The following is a 17269-nucleotide window of genomic DNA, read 5'->3' on the forward strand; positions in this document are numbered from 1 at the left end:
GTAAACAGTGCAGTCGTCGTAATGCGGAAACGGAGCGATTTGTCTAATGTCCAAAATTGAATGATCATTGACCTTCGGGCCGAGGGTGGACGCATTTCCAAACGGCTAAGTTTGTTGACCGACCGCGTGCCACCGTGGGTTAAGGGGAGGTTTACTATCTTTTGGTTAAAAAAATCTGTTTTTAAAAAATTTTGTTTTTGGTTCCGTAAAAGTGTTTAGAATCCACCCCAGAAACGGTTTTTCCGAATGCGGAACGGAAATGTTTGTTATTCGCGGTTGAACAAAAAAATGCACCTACCTGAAATCGACCTTTTTCACGCACCAGTTTTTTCTTTCGGACGACGAGTTATTGCACCGGTGCTTGGGGGAAACCCAAAATTCAAATGAAAGTTTGAACGCTTGTGTTTGGAAGTTAACCCCCAAGGATTTGCATTCTGGTGCGAAGACTGTGGAGATTGCGACTTTCCTGGCAGTGAGCAGCTTCGACGAAGGGTATTCAGCAATTCTGAAGACCATGACAACAATGGACGTCACCCTGGGATTCTATTCGACGCAGTTCGCCAAGCATTCGGACGACCACCGGATTCAAGCGGCCGAAAACCGCTTGTCACCGGCCGTACCAGCGCAGGATTGGCCCAGATAGAGCAGAACGCCCTCATTGAGGAAGAGGAAGGACTAGTTTGTGGACCCGGAATAGCAGATTGAACGTAAGTTGCATAATATTGCATTCTATAAGTAGTCAAAACTTCAAACGCGTTTTTATCGAAATGACTTTTTTTCATCGCGCGGTGTGTTAACTTTAAATCTACTGAACCGATTGGCATGATTCTTTGTTTCCGACGAAGCTAACTAAATTGTCTAGGCGTTGTACCATTTTAATTCCGATCCATCAACTATAAATATTTTTACTTGGCCGACGAAGTCGAAAAATCGATGAAAAAACACTATTTTTTTCAAATGGCCGCCATTTTGTTTCCTATGGTCCAAATAAGCGAGGTACAACTCCTGAAGAATCTTACATACTTCGCTAGCGTCAACTCAATTTTCACTTCAGACTAGCCGGCTGACCTGTGACATACCACGCGTGAAGGTCTACATCAAAATTTTGTTTCCTTCCGACGGCACTTCCGCCTTTGCTCTTCGACATTTCCTGTCGAAAAAATTCCAGTTTGTAGAGTAAATATCAATAAACATTTTGACCAAATTTGACATTGATATCTATTACATATCCTGAGAAAAAAATTGTCAAAGAACATGGTTTGTCGGGCCAAACATAGTAAACCTCCCCTTAAGTATTTGAGCACGGGAAAATGGGCTGACCAGAACCGGCGCCGAGGCAACTTTGATGCACAACGGGCCATAGATGACAGGCGTGAACGATGGCGGCGGAGATGTGTACAGGCGAATGGACGTACAACTGTTGAACAACTGACCACCCAGGTGAACCAAGTGGCTATCAACGGCGTTCCACAACGACCATTCAGCGAAGGTTGCTGCGTATCGGCCTCTACAGCAGGCACCTAGTTCATGCATCCATGCTGACAGCAGTTCATCGGCAACGAAGGCTGGAATTCCCAAACCAGCATCGGAACCGGATGTCCACTGAGTGGCGGTTCGATCGTCGGAAGGGTCCAGGACGGAAAAGGGAGCGTTACCGTCTGGGTAGTGTTTTCGTGGCAGTATTCCCTAGGTGATCTCCTCATCCTGGAAGGCACAATGAATCATCACACGTATGTATCTATCTTTGGGGACCATTTCCAGCCCTCCATACAATTTGTTTTTTCTGGACATGGTGGCATCTACCAGCAGGACAATGCAACGTATACACAGCTCGCAGTGTACGTGCGTGGTTCGATGAGCACCACGATTAGTTTACTGTACTCCCCTGGCCAACAGACTTAACGGATTTAAACCCGGTTGAATCTGTGGGACCTCCTCGAACGAACTATTCGCGCCATAGACCCTCAAGCGCGAAACCTAGCGCAGCTGGTCGGCATGGCTCCACATGCCTGTCCGTGCCTTCCAGAACTTCGTTAATTCTCTTTCTGCACGTCTCGCAGCGGTCTGCGCTGCAAACGGTGGTCAGACTTCTGACAGCAGATCACATTAACGTGACTGAACAGTGTATAAACAAATCTGCTTACACATACAACAGACTTTCATTTTTCTTTATCTGGTACAGATCACAGGAAGACTGCTGACGCTCAGAACTACAGATGTAAGGCATTGCAATCCATGTATGGTCACCCTTGTGAATGAATTTCTCGCTGATGAAAATGCCCATCAATTACTCTGGTCAGCGATATCTACATCACCGTTGAGCAATATGTACAATATTAAATGTTGCAAAAATTTTTCGCTGGTGCCATCTGCCCGCAGCCTTAATAACTACTGCTGTAACGAGACTATTCTTCATAAATTTATTTCAAGTAGAAACCATATTTGTATTCCTATAATTATTTTATAAAGTGATCATTAAAATTTGGTTTAACATTATCGCCATAACGAGTACAATATGTAGTATTAATAAAAACAACTGTAGACTAAATTTTTAATTGCGTTCATAGGAGACTTATGCTCAGTAAAGTTGGTAAACCGCTATTTAAAAAGAAGTTATAGTCGGTGGGTTGTATACCCCCCCCTTTTTCCCCTTCATCGGTCCGGGTTCCCCCCCCCTCCCCCCGCAACACCTCCCCACCCCCACCCACCCATCTGCCGCTGTGTCGCCTCCACTGTGCTGGTTTAAGTGGGTGCTCAGTTTTGTGCGTCCCCTGTCAGTGTTGCGAACAGCCACCATACAGTCGCTAGTTGTGTTTTTATTTCATGCGAACAGAAACCAAACTGTCGCCGTGTTTTTTAATTGTGCATGTCTCCTTCGTGTGTGTCTTCCTCTGCATCGTCAACGCTGTCTTTTTTGTATTTTACGTTCCGCCGCTTTCCGCCATTTTACTGTTTTTAACGAAGTCACCGTTTTATCGCCTTTTTATGTATTGTTTGTTCTCTCACCATTGTTAACTTTTCTCTCGGCTGTAGAGCAGAGTATTAAGCTGCTGTCAGCCCACCCCTCCCCAGGTGGGGGGGGGGGGAATCGAAAATCAATAAAGGAAAAAAAAATAGAGTGTAACATCTCATCATATCCCCATCCCTTCGCACCCACATCGAACATTTCCGCTATGCTACACTATCCGCAACCTATATTACAATAACCCTATTATTTCCCCTCTAATCACTAATTGCAGTATGCTGCCACGTCTCTACAAACAAATCCCAACGTCTCACCTACACATGCTCCATATCCTATCCCAAGGCGTCGTGAACTGACTGTTTCTCCCAGACAATGAAATCCCCCCCCCACTTCCCCGATATTTATCCCTTCTACCAACTACAACTCTTCCCCAACCATCCCACTCCACATCTGGGCTGCCCTCACCTTTTCCCTCTTCGTCTTTCCCCGTAACTTTCCTCTTGTTGACGCTGCCTTGTCCACCCATAAAAACTCCTCCCCACCCTCTGTATTCCCACTAGCCACTGAAAACCTATGTTCATCTCCATAGTGTCCTACCTACCGGACCCCTACATTTTTCTACCCCACACCTCTCAACCCTACAGAACAGTTTCCTCCTACTGAAGTCCTTCAGCTTTAAAGTGAAAGGTCAGTGCTGTTTCTCAAAAGAACGTCACCTTCTGCCTTATTAGATCTTAAGTCTTCCGAAGCTCTTTTGAATTGTGATTCTAATATTGTATCTCCTACCTCTTCTATATCGACTCCTGTTTCTTTTTCTACCAAGTCATCGGACAAGTCCGCCTCTCTCATACAGGCCTTCAGTGTACTCTTTCCACCTATCCATTCTCTCCTCTGCATTCAACAGTGGAATTCAAATTGCATTCTTAATGATACCGATCTTACTTTTAATTTCACCGAATTAACTATGTAACTTCAGATTTTTGATTTCATAATTAAAAATGTTACGATTAACTCTTGCACAAAACGGAAAAACCAAGGAATAATAAGCTGGAACACGTTACAGAAACGAAGCAACAAAAGGAATGTCTTCTAGTTGTGACCACGCTGGACGGGAAATCGGTGGTGCCCCAGCAGCACCAAACAGACGGCGCACTTACCGTGGACTGCATGAGGTCGAAGCATTCCTTCTTCTCGGGGTCGGTGTCGTAGCTGTGGAGCGCCTGTGTGAGGCCGCGGTCGAAGCCCGCCTGCAGGTGCCCGCGGTACGCGTAGATGGAGACGGCCGCGCCCACCTCCAGGATGAAGATCACCAGCAGGAAGGTGCCGTACTGCCGACACAACACGGGGCGCCCGTCAAACAGAGTGCGGCTGCCGACTCCAAATTCGTAACACTATTTGTTTACGGTTCATTTAAATTCTTATAACTTTTTTTCTTGCTTTAAAATTTTCGCATATTACCATTATATTTTCTGTAGATGTAAAGTAAAGTGTGCTATACTGGAGTTTGAAGTTCTTTGCATTGTATGTGAGTAATGTATGTAAAATACTATGTAAATTGTTTATTACGTTAAATAAATTTCTGATGACTTTTGAATTTAAAAATATTTGTGTGTATCAATTGTGTATGTTGTAAGCCTGATACAGACACACACTGTTTTCTATTAAAAAGATAGCATGAGAACCATGAACCTGCTACTCCTGTTATCCCATAATATTTTAACTGTTATGTAAGGATATCATGCTTAACACAATCAAAAGCTTTAGCCAGAGCACAGAATATTCCAAGTGGTAATAACTTTTGATTTATTAATTCTAATATATCGTCTGTAAAAGTGAATGTAGCTTGATCAGTTGAAAATCCTTTCCGAAATCCAAACTGATAGTGAATGAGAATATTTTTCTGTACTAAGTGTTTATAAAGTTTATTGTGCACAACTCTTTCAAACACTTTCGAAAATATTACCAATAATCAAATGGGATGGAATTTTTCCACTGATGATTTGTCTCCTTTTTTGTGTAATAGTTTGACCATAGCATATTTAAGCCTATCTGGAAAAGTACCACTGTGTAGGGATTCATTACATAAGTAACTCAGTATGTCACAAAGTTCTGAGGAGCAATATTTAATTATGGTAGTGCTGATTTCCTCATGACCACTGGAACATTTGTTTTTAAGAGAGCTAATAATATTAGAAATCTCTTTTGGTGAGGTAGGATACAGTTGAATTTTGACAAACTTCTGCAGAAATGCATTTTTTAAATATTTTAAGCTGTTTTCTGAGGAACTATGCAAACATTAGTTGTCTGCTACTGAAAGGAAAAAGTTGTTGAAAGTGTTTGCAGTTTTGGAAGTATCTGTAATCAACTCATTATTTACATTTAACATAATTTCCTCATTTGCCTGATTAGTTTTTTCTGTTTCACTTTTCACTATATTCCATGTAGTTTTTATATTGTTATTAGAGGCAATTATTTTTTCTTGAAAATAAATACATTTTGAGGTTCTGATTACTTCGTTTAGAATTTTACAAAATCATTTGTAATGTGATTTAGCTGTGTAGTCATCGTTTTCCCTTGACATTAAGTACCGTCTTCTTTTTGTTTTGCAAGATACGTTTATTCCATTTGTAATCCAAGGTTTTGAAACATTTAATCTATTTGCTTTGATTACTTTCTTAGGGCAGCAGTTTTCAATGTGACCTATGACCATATTAGAGAAACATATTTTTCATTTATCTTGGGTGAATTGTATACATTTTTCCAGTCTGTATTCCTCAAACAGTTTTTTATATCTTCAATTCCTGTTTCATTTATTATTCGTATAGTTTCCCACTTCCTGTTATTAGTTTAATCAGACTGCACTATATCAAATGTAAGAAACTGGGCATCATGATCTGAAAAGCCATAAATTAATCCGAGTATCCTGTTTTACAGACTTAAGAAGTGCCAATTTAACATAAAGGGCACCATTTAAATTGTTTTTTCTGTGTAAATAATGAATAAATTTCCTTAATTTTGCAAAGTGTTATAGTAAAAGTTTGCTTACGAAAAATTCAGTCAGAGTAAAGACAAGTTACTAGAATATGTTAAATGACTATACAGAGTTATTCAAAGAATAACAGCTTCTCAAAATAAATTCCAGTAAGAAAAGGGTTTTCTTGAAGTGAACTGCTCAGTATAAAAAGTGTGTGCTTTAGTATCTAGGTAATTTAGTATTTAAGTTTGTTGATTATAGAACTTCCTTGAAGTTGTCTAGTGGGTTTTTTCTCTTTTAAAAACGTAATGTATAATGGTGTAGTCCAACATTGTGGAGTAATATTTATTTGAATAAGCAACTTAAACTGTAGCAAGAAAGTAGGCAAAATTCATACTTCTACTTTTCCAATACTTCACTGTTTCATTGCCTGGATAGGCTGGCGACCGTTAGTACATGTTTTAAACCACAAAATGAACTTGGAACTCAGCTGTCCTAGCTTCAGTATAATATTATTGATACTGCGTTTCTTTCTAACCTCTGGGTAAGATCTTAGGAAAATAATTGAATAGTCTGGTTTACTTATCCATTAAACACAACATATGGTCAAATCCTGTAAAAAGGGTATCTCTACTGATCAGCTTTTCCTATTAACAGGACTACCCTTCCATAGTGTAATTTATTTGGAAACTAAACTAAATTTTAGTAAGGGGGTTATACGTGGCTTTTCCCGTGACAGGACTATTTGTTCTGTTGGTGTATAGTAAACGCGGCAACATAGAGTCAGAGTTTTCTGTTATTTAGGCAACAGCATACTAAATTTTAATAGTAGTGGTAGGGTTATAAAGTCAGCGGTTTGGCAGCAAACTCATCGAAGAAGACACTAGTCATCCCTCTAAAAGCACACTCTTGTCACTTTGGAAAACTGTAGATGGTGCGCAACTGCTACTACATTGTCATGTGGCACTTCTACAGAACATATATATCTATGGAGTGAGCATACCCTATTGCGCATGTTCTCAACATCTAAACGGGTTGGTCACGTGATTTTGGGACGACGCTGCTTGTCTAGTTTGTAGTAATAACGAAACTTGAAGATTACACGTATTCGCATTTGTTTTGTGTATGTTTCTGCACATTTGAGTTTTATTAACAACTATGTTGCAGTATTTTCGTTGCTGCGGATGCTAATAGACGAATTTGAAAGAAGGAAGAGTTACTTTACATAGGCACGTACAACAAACGTACACTTGTAAACTTCTTATTGATATGAGCCACTTTATATGTTGGAAAATGTCGAGATACTGTGTTATAAAGTCTTGTATTGTAGACATTATTTCTGCAATTTTGTGGCCATGTTTTTGCGAGAAAAGTACTAGATAAATTTGCAAGTGTGTTTGAGCCAGTGGAAACATAGGTGGTGCTAAACCTTATGCAGATAAAATTTATACCTGACAGTTTGATTAATTTCCTCAACTTTATACATGTTCTCAAACCCTTGTGTGTACCTAAGTACTTCTGCATGAGACGGTGTCCTATGCAGCGTCATTGTAACATAATTAATTAGAACAGATTCGACAGTATGAATCAGTGCAATGGAAAACGTAAAAAAGTATTGTTGCCTACCGCTTTTTTATTACTCCAAAATTCGTGCATTAATCTTGTATTTATTATTTTTTTGTGCATAATGTTTGGTTTTACTTTCCTGGTGAGATGACTAAAAAATGTTATAGCTGTTTTACTTTTCTATAAAAATCAGAAGGATGAATGAAGAAAAATTGAAAATAATAATGGACAAGCAGGTGGTGCAAATCACTTAACGTATTTACGGTAACGCTATCATAGTTACAAATGTGTTGTTTTTTCGTGACACTTCGGCGCGGTCTGCAGTGTCATTGCAACGTAATTAATTACAAGAGAGATTCGACAACATGGATAAATCTTATAGAAAACGACAACAAAAATATTGTTGGCTGTCACTAGCTATCCCGTTACCACAAAAACGTCAGTAAAGTAGAGTCTGAGTTACAAGTTGCAACACTGTGCCGCGCATACTGGCATGACCAGCTCCCAGCTACTGGCAGACAACTGAGTGACAATGAACACTAAATGTAAGTTCTGATAACAACGTCTCATTAGCGCCATCGGGCTTGCGACAGGTCCTCGGCACTGCACTCCGTTCCGAGCCATCCTGTCAACATAGCATCCACAGTTCCAGCCCTCTATGTATAGCAATGGATTGGTGCCTGTTTGCCCGTCGGCTGTATGGAATTAGCGAATTAAGATGGGTCGATGTGGAGACGCGACAGGATGGCTGAAAGCAGCTGTCATGTTGGAAATGTACACGAACACTTCGCGAATGAAATTATCAATTTTGTCGGTGTATCAACGCGGACTGCCCAACGGCTCTCTAAGGAAAGTAAAACTGTTTAAAAACAATGGTCGTAAAAATATCTCAACCGCAGCAGCCGGTGACGACTGTCACACTGTCACGCTTTTGTCATTGACGAACGGCTTCAGACACAACAGAATTTTCTGCTATCACTCAATGCACGTTTTCCTCAATCAGTTCCGACCGAACGTTGCAAAGGAAACTGCATGCATGGATATTTGGAGTCAGGTGTCTCGCAAAAGACTGTTGTTCGTAGCGTCATATGAAACAACAAGTTTTCAGTGGGCCAAGCAACACAGAAACTGGATATCAGCTGACTGGAGGAATCCACTGCAGTTCAACGAATCGCGACTACCTGTATGCCTCTATGAAAATGAGGCAAGATGACAAAGAGCCGTTTAACCTGCAGTTTGTGTTATTCCGGTCGAAGATGGTTCTGCGATGTTTTTGGGGTGATATAGTACCGTGACTTGGACCCACTCATTCAAGTTACCGTGAACATGAAACAGTATCATAAGACATAACGAAAATGAAAGCTACAAAATTAGCTGTAATGAAGTGATATATTTAATATTTTACACGACAGGTCTGTTTCGGCTTAATTGGCATTATCAAGTGACCTGAGAAAATAACATTATTAAGTTTATTAACATGTAAGTCGTGCCTGTTTTATGTTTACGTTTAGGTTGGTACTTAAGTCTAGTTGTAAGTGAGGACCGTATTGCGTCTAAAGTAAATTTTTCCTGTCAAGCTGTGGTAAATAGTTACAAAAAGTAAAAAATACGTTTTTGAAGATATTTGGACAGTTCATTGTTTTGACAGCTCTTTGCTACGATGCTGTATGTTTGCAAAGTATATACAGCTTACCAGACACGATGTTACAATCGTTGTTTTAATTTTCTTTTGAGTTTTATCTATGGTCTGTTATTGTTTTGTTTTCCTAATTACTATCCATTTTCGTACTCTATGATGCCAATAAAGTTTTCGAGATAGTATTTATGTTTAAAGTCTGTATGTTAATTTAGAATGTCATATTGACATTTTATTATGTGAATATATATTTACAGTTCATCGAGAATGTTCATAGTAAATCCTTTCGGTATTCTGTATAGTATCTCTAACGCAGTTGCAATTTTCTAGGTTTTGTGGTGTTGAGTTTTCAGATGTAAATAGAAGCTTGACCGATTGCCATCATTGTTTCTAGTGTGTACTTTACATCTGAAGCTAAAATTTCGTCTGGTTTGGCCAGTATAGAAACTGTTTCAATAGTCACATGTGTTTTGTACATTCCTGAAGTGGCATATGCTGAGATTTTGGTTCTGCTTAAACGTAATTTCGATATAAGATTGTAAATTGCACGTAAAACCAGTTGTATGTGTGTGTATATCAATACTGCATTTATCTTATTTGATATTCGTCCTAGGTAAATGTAGGTATGTAGGTTGTACTCTGTTTTGTTAAGGTAAGATGTCACTTCCAACTAGACGTACGTACCATTGAAAATGTAAACATAAAACAGGCACGACTTACATATAGATAATCTTACCAATGTTATTTTCGCGAGTCACTTGATAGTGACAAGACGAAAGAGAATAGTCGTGTAGAATCATCATCAGGTTACCTTCCATTCAGAAAGCTGTTGCACTCAGCGACTGTTATATTGACTTGTAGTTATAGATTGCAGCGAACAGTCGTCCTTTTTAAATTTTATTGTACAGATCTAGATTTCGGCTAGAAGCTAGCCATTCTCAATGCACTATTATTTTCGCTCAGTGAACTGTGAATGAAGCCCGATCAACAGGGAATTACATGCATTGAGCGAAAATAATAGTGCATTGAGAATGGCTTGCTTCTAGCCGAAATCTAGATCTGTACAATAAAGTTTAAAAAGGACGACTGATCGCTGCAATTTATAATTTACAGTCGTGTAAAATGTTAAATATATTACCTTATTGCAGCTAGTTTTGGAACTTTTATTTTCATCATATGTTATAATGACGTATACTATGCTGCGGGCCTAACGGAACGTAAATTGAAACAGGGCACTTATTGAAACACTTCGCGATGGCCAAGTGTTCCCCTTTTATCTACAGCTTATGACAACAGTCGTGCTCACAGCGCCGCACGCATACGTTTCTTGTTTGGTGAACACTTTGACACCATAACACAGAAAAATTCCCACAGAAAATTCCCATAGAAAACAGCTGAGAGTATTCTGAATAACGGGTGAAATGTAGCAAGCAATATCCCCGCAATTAGGTAGCATTACGGGATATCATCAGTGAGTGACTGCAGTTGGATGTAACACACCTCATAAAATTTAAGGACAGTCTTCTCCGTCGAACTGAGATCATTATCGAGGCTAGAGGTGTTGTTACGCGGTATTATCATGAGCACCCTTGGATGGGGGGGGGGGGGGGGGGAATGATTAGTTTCCTGTCCGGTGTGCTTATTCTGTTACGCACCATATGACAATCCTGTAGATCTCTGAAATACAACTTCAGATTAACTGCAGTCCACGCAGAAGTATACACACAGCGCACGGAGAACCCTCAGTATATGTAGTATCACAAGTATTATACCTCAATAAATTATACATGAAAGCTGAGTATAAACAATGATGGTGTCCGTTTCAGTAAATAATTGTTTATTGATTATGCTGTCAGTCACTCTGCGCTATAATAGCACTAAAATACCATGTGTTACTGGCAAGTTTCACCCATTATTACGTCTGTTTCTCAAAAGCCTGAATATCTGAGAAGCACTTCAAAAAGCGTCGCAATTTAATATTGTTGCACCATGTTTCTTCTAACCGACCGAACGCGACAGCACAATAGATAAATATTTAAGAATTATTTATCTGCTACATTATAAGTTGAAGCGTGATATGAGTGATAAAATACTGTTTAAAACTTCAAGTTGTTTTGTTGAATATTTCATTAATCTCATGTAAGGCTCTTGCAGTTTTTGCCTTAAACCCGTGAACATTCGAACAAACGAAATGACAAAAATGTTCTAACATTGTTGTGTTTTTGTATTGAAGAACATTTTCTCAAGCCAGCCTTTTAATTCTGGGACGGAAATACTTTATTCCTAACTCTGCCATTATCAGATTTTTTTTCAAAATTCAGCTGTATAAGACTGCGAATTCTAGAAATACAAAAGGATTTTGCTTCCTGTTATGTATATTGTGTTGCTACCACGTGTAGTCATCTTCTTCAATATGGACCTTAATCATCGCGAAAAAGGAAACAAGAAAAATAGAGAGAGGGGAGCACAAAGTTGGTCCCCTTGCGAATGGGCCGGCCGCGGTGGTCTAGCGGTTCTAGGCGCTCAGTCCGGAACTGCGCGACTGCTACGGTCGCAGGTTCGAATCCTGCCTCGAGCATGGATGTGTGTGATGTCCTTAGGTTAGTTAGGTTTAAGTAGTTCTAAGTTCTAGGGGACTGATGACCACAGATGTTAAGTCCCATAGTGCTCAGAGCCATTTGAACCCTTGCGAATGTTGCCAACAAATATACATATCAACCACTAAGCTTCCCATTCACATGCTGTCAGTGAGGTGACCCTTTAAGTGACCCGCATCGAAGTCAATGTGCACGATGGCTGCATGCGTAACAGATGCGTGTGACGTCACAGTCTAGCATCAGCGCTACCCATAGTGACCCCAGCTGTTTCATTTGCAAGACAGGGCATCTGTCAGCCCAGAATAACTCCAATGTTGGTAGACACAGTTGTTACACCGGTAATTATGTGAAACTTACACTGAAGCTGATTCTTTATTCCGCCTTCAATTATCTAGTTGTCGACTGCGAAACATTGACTCAACTAGGGATTAGTATAGTAGCTGATATCTGCGTTAAGTGAAGTATACGATACCCAATTTTTCCATAATCTAAAGATTAGCCGTTGCGGAAGGAACGTGTTTGAGTATACTGTTTGGTAGATGCTTACCATATCTGGATGTAACTGAGAGATTATTAGCTTAACGTGTGTTGTAAAAGGTAACTGTGCAGCTTATTTGTGTGGGGTAATAATAGGCAAGCACTGCATACTTCATAGTTCCATGCAATGTAAATACGTGACTTTTGTATAAAAATAGTGTTTTTGAAAAAATATTATACAAGAAACTGTTACGCATTATAATAACTAAATATATGTGGGCAATTGGAAAAGCATGTGCAAGCACAAAAATATTTCATGTAAAATGTAAAGCCACTCTAATGTTAAAATCATAAATTAAGGAAAGAAACATAGAAATTGAATGAAAAATTGTAATATTATTAACGTGAACTAAAACATCGAATAATTTATTATGCGAAAGAATTTGTATATTGTTTCCTCTATGTTGAAAATAATTGAGATTGATTTTTAACGATGAAGAGATAGCCGTCATTTGTTAAGGAAACGTACATGTATGGAAGTGTCCATGTGGGTCTTTGCTGTTCAGTTTCCTCAAGGATGGTCACTATGTAACTGTATTGGTTGACTTTCAGTCCCGTACTTATGTGGAATAAATTGAAGTTGATAAAATCAGTGCCTTGCTAATGAGACGTTTAATATTATAACCTCTTGATTATGTGGAAAATATAAGTATTTATTGAGACTACGACGGTTTAGCTCCCCTTTCTCATCAGCTGCATGTCGTACTCTGGTGTCTGTTTTATGTGAGAATATTTTTAATTTCTGATTACTGGGATGAGAAGAAACGTTAAAATGGCAGGTTAAATCCTATCCTTCCTCCCTCCTTTTACTATTTATTTATAGTATTGCAACTTTTGGCCGTTGTGGGCCATCATTACATATTTTCAGTTTAGTCACTGTGTTTGACTGTCTCAGCATTGAAATAAATGTTGAGGCAGCCATACAACTTTTACGCCCCAGAATGATTTGAGATGAAGTCAAGGCAGGCTACTATGCAGTGTCTAGATTGGAATGACAACCAGAAGAATAGCCAAAAGCGCATGCAGTATGGACACACCAGCGGATGGATGGAAGGATGGATGGAGAGGGTTCCATGGGCGCACGACGGCAAGGTCTTCAGCGCCCGCTCAGTAACAGATTGGGACGGGTGTCAGGAAAAGACTCAGAACAGTAAGATAAAACAGAACGTAAAATACAGGTAACAAGCTTGGAAAAATATGGGCCTATCCACACCGAAGCGTGGGACAAAGCATGCCGCCAGCAGTAAAACATGGACAACACAGGAAGAAAGTGGTAGAGGGAGCTAAAACAATATAGCAGATGGAAGTGGCTGGCTGACCACAAGAAAAAGGGAGGAGCCACCCACTCTGCAATACACTAAAACCCCAGCCTAAAAGTTTAGGCCAGAGTCCAGACACATCACAGAAGTTTAAAACCCTAGACACATACGTCTTATCATTAGCTAAAACACAGGGCAGATCCCCATTTACTTGTGCTTCTGCCCTTGCATCACGATATAAAATGCAGTCTGTTAAAATGTGGCGGACAGAGATGTGCACACCACAAGCGTCACAAAACGGGGGATCCTCCCGCCGTAATAGAAAGCTGTGACAGGACAGTGCCTAATCCGAAAAGGCGTAAGGGTCACTTCTTCCCGCCTGAGCAACCGGCAGGAGGAACGCCACGGCCGAGTTGTTGACTTGACTTCACCAACCGCAGTTTATTGGCCATCACCGCCAGCCATTCTTCTTCTCACAACTCCATGCACTTCTTGTGGAGTGCAGAAATGACAGACTGCAAGGGAATAGGACACTGGACCACATCCTGCTCTCTGCAGGCCTCCGTGGCAGCCCGATCGGCCTGTTCATTGCCCCATATTCCTACATGACCAGCCACCCAGCAGAAGGACACCTCCTTACCCCGCCGTTGGAGCAAGTACAGTTGGTCATATACCAGCTGGAACATCTCCTCAGTTGGGTACAGATTCTGCAATGATTGTAAGGCACTAAGAGAATCGGTGCAGAGGAGAAATCGATTGCCCCAAACACGATTCATCCGCTCCAGTGCCTTCAGGATCGCGTGGAGCTCCGCTGCGAAAACGGTATATTCATCAGGGAGACGAATCCGGGTAACATGATCAGGGAACACTACAGAACAGCCAAGTAAATTCTCCTGTTTGGAGCCATCAGTGTAAACGACGGTAAAACCGTGATGCGCATCTAAAATGTTAAAAAACTGAGACTGGAATGTAAAATCTGGTGTACTATCTTTCTTAAAATTAGTCAAATCTAAAATAACTCTGGGTGTCCGGAGGATCCAACGAGGAAACCTGCTCCAACCGCGACGGAAAACATGAAGACCAGTCATATCCATCGCAGAGAGGCAATCCTGTGAGCGAATCCCATAGGGCCGCGTCGCTAGTTGCCGGTTATGAAATAGCAGTGCAGGAGGAAGCTGAGCAACGGTATGGTATGCAGGCGTGTATGGTGTGGACAAAGTTTTATACGCCTGGCGCACCGTAAGTAACCGTCGCCTCATATGAAGTGGCGGTTCACCAGCCTCTGCACAGAGGCTTGGTATGGGGCTTGTTCTGAATGCCCCAGTGGCCAACCGAAGCCCTTCATGGTGCACAACGTCCGACATCCTTAAGTAAGAATACCTCGCAGACCCACACACCGTGCACCCATAATCGAGCCGAGATCGCACAAACGCCCTGTAAAACTGGAGCAACAAGTCCTGTCAGCTCCCCAAGTACTGTGGCTAAGACATTTTAAAATACTTCAAGCCTTAAGTGACCGTCGTTTCAGGCCTTAAAGATGAGGTAACCACGTAAGCTTCGAGTCAAAAATGAGCCCCAGAAATCTCACCGAGTCTTTAAAAGTCAGGACAGTGTCCCTCATCCTCAACTCAGGAAAGGTTAACATCGAACGAGAACGATGAAAAAGAACACATACGGACTTCTCGGTGGAAAACTTAAAACTACTCTTCTGCGTCCAGTCATCCAACCGTCTAAGAGTAAGTTGCAACTGACGCGTTGTTGTTGCAAGGTTTGAAGAAGAGCAAAACAAAGAGAAATCATCCAGAAACAAAGAACACTGGACAGGACTCTTCACTATGGAGGTAATGCCATTAATAGCGATGGCAAAGACAGTCACACTTAAAACGCTAACCTGAGGGACACCGTTCTCCTGCTCAAAGCGGTCAGACAGGACGTCACCAATTCGGTATCTAAAATATCGTGGCGAGAGGAAAGACTGAATAAAAAGAGGAAAACAACCACGAAAACCCCATCCGTGAAGCTGCTCCAGGACGAGACGCCTCCAAGTGGTATCGTAGGCCTTCTCGATGTCAAAAAATACACCTAGAAGGCGATGACGGCGTAGGAAAGCTTGTTGTATAGCCGCCTCCAGGAGGGCAAGGTTATCGAAGGTGGAACGAAACCTCCTGAATCCACACTGAAAGCGACTAAGCAGTTGCCGGGAATCTAACATCCAGACAAGGCGGCGGTTGACCATCCGCTCCAAGGTCTTTCCCGTGCAGCTAGTGCGGGTAACACTACGGTAGCTACTGGTGCTCGTGCGGTCTTTCCCAGGTTTTAAAAAAGGAATTAGAACTGCCCCACGCCACGAGTCAGGAAAGTTGCCTGACGCCCAAATGGCATTAAAAAGTGCGAGGTGCCGTAGCATACTGTAATGGATCCTGTCGTGACCAGGGGATGTGGCACGAGCTGCAGACAATGCGGAATCCATCTCCCACATAGAAAATGGGCAGTTGTAAACTTCATGAGAGATAGACTGGAAGGCCGCTCTATGGCGCTGGAAACCCGGATCCTGACTGGTTGTTGCAGTAACCATGGCAAAATGCGCTGCCATAGTCTGGGTAATGTCTCGCGCATCCGTATGTAGAGTGCCGTTATTCATTACAGAAGCCATGGGGCACTTCCCTCCTCTCCCAGAAATTCTCCTGATGGTCTCCCACACAATGGAACTTTTGCTGGAACGATTAATGGTGTTCAGAAACTGTTGCCGCGACCTCTTTTTGCTCTCTCGAATAATGCGGCGACATCTTGCCCTCGCCACCCGAAAGGCTGCAAGATTCTCAGCAGTCGGCCGACACTGGAATCGACACAGAGCCGCACGCCTGGTCCTGATTGCAGAGCGGCATTCGGCACTCCACCAAGGGACAAGTTGCCTCTTCTGGTGGCCTGTGGACTGTGGAATGGATGCTGCAGCGGCGTGGTGGACTGTTTTGGTAATATGATCCACCCATGCCTCAACATTTGCACAGTGTTCGAACTGGGCCAACTGGCTATAAAGTGTCCAGTCGGCCCCACTGAGCACCCATCTTGGTGGTCTCCTTTCGGGGCCCACGCCATCTGGCAGGTGAATCCAGATTGGGAAATGATCACTGCCGTGCAAGTCAGCAACCACTTCCCATTGAGCACTCGCGGAAGAACTGGAGAGCAAAGCGAGAGATCAATGGCAGAGAACGACCCAGTCGCTGTGCAGAAGTGAGTGCTCTGTCCTCCATTGAGCAAGTAGGCACAGGATGACAGGAGAAGCCTCTCAACTGCTCTACCCCTGGGACAGGTAATTGCAGAGCCCCAAAGCACGTTGCGGGCATTAAAATGACCACAAATAATGAATGGCTGGGGGAGCTGTGTAAGAAGGTCGATGAGGGCCGCTTCATCAAGTGCATCATGTGGGGGCAAGTAAAGCGAACATACAGTCAATGGATGACGCACGTGCACGGACACAGCGACGGCCTGTAAAGTCGTTGTAAGCGAGAGAGGCGAGGAGCTGGTGGAACAAGGTACTGATGTGGCAAAGTGACCTCATGGAGAAGGGAGCATAACATCATTCCGTTGACCATGTACAGTGAAGCAATAGTGCTTAAGTAGTACGCGCACGGACACAGCGACGGCCTGTAAAGTCGTTGTAAGCGAGAGAGGCGAGGAGCTGGTGGAACAAGGTACTGATGTGGCAAAGTGACCTCATGGAGAAGGGAGCATAAC

At 41.9% G+C, this 17269-nt stretch overlaps 1 protein-coding gene across 1 annotated transcript in view; it reads right to left on the reverse strand.

Moving 5' to 3' along the window:
• The window catches only part of LOC126235791 (tetraspanin-7-like), a 183544-nt gene that overhangs the window by 61708 nt on the left and 104567 nt on the right, over positions 1 to 17269 (reverse strand). The window contains exon 3 of the mRNA XM_049944604.1: positions 4123 to 4293. Coding sequence (XP_049800561.1) covers positions 4123 to 4293 — 171 coding nt within the window. The remainder of the gene's footprint in view (positions 1 to 4122; positions 4294 to 17269) is intronic.

The sequence above is a fragment of the Schistocerca nitens genome, chromosome 2 (assembly GCF_023898315.1).
Source record: "Schistocerca nitens isolate TAMUIC-IGC-003100 chromosome 2, iqSchNite1.1, whole genome shotgun sequence".
Lineage (NCBI taxonomy): Eukaryota > Metazoa > Arthropoda > Insecta > Orthoptera > Acrididae > Schistocerca > Schistocerca nitens.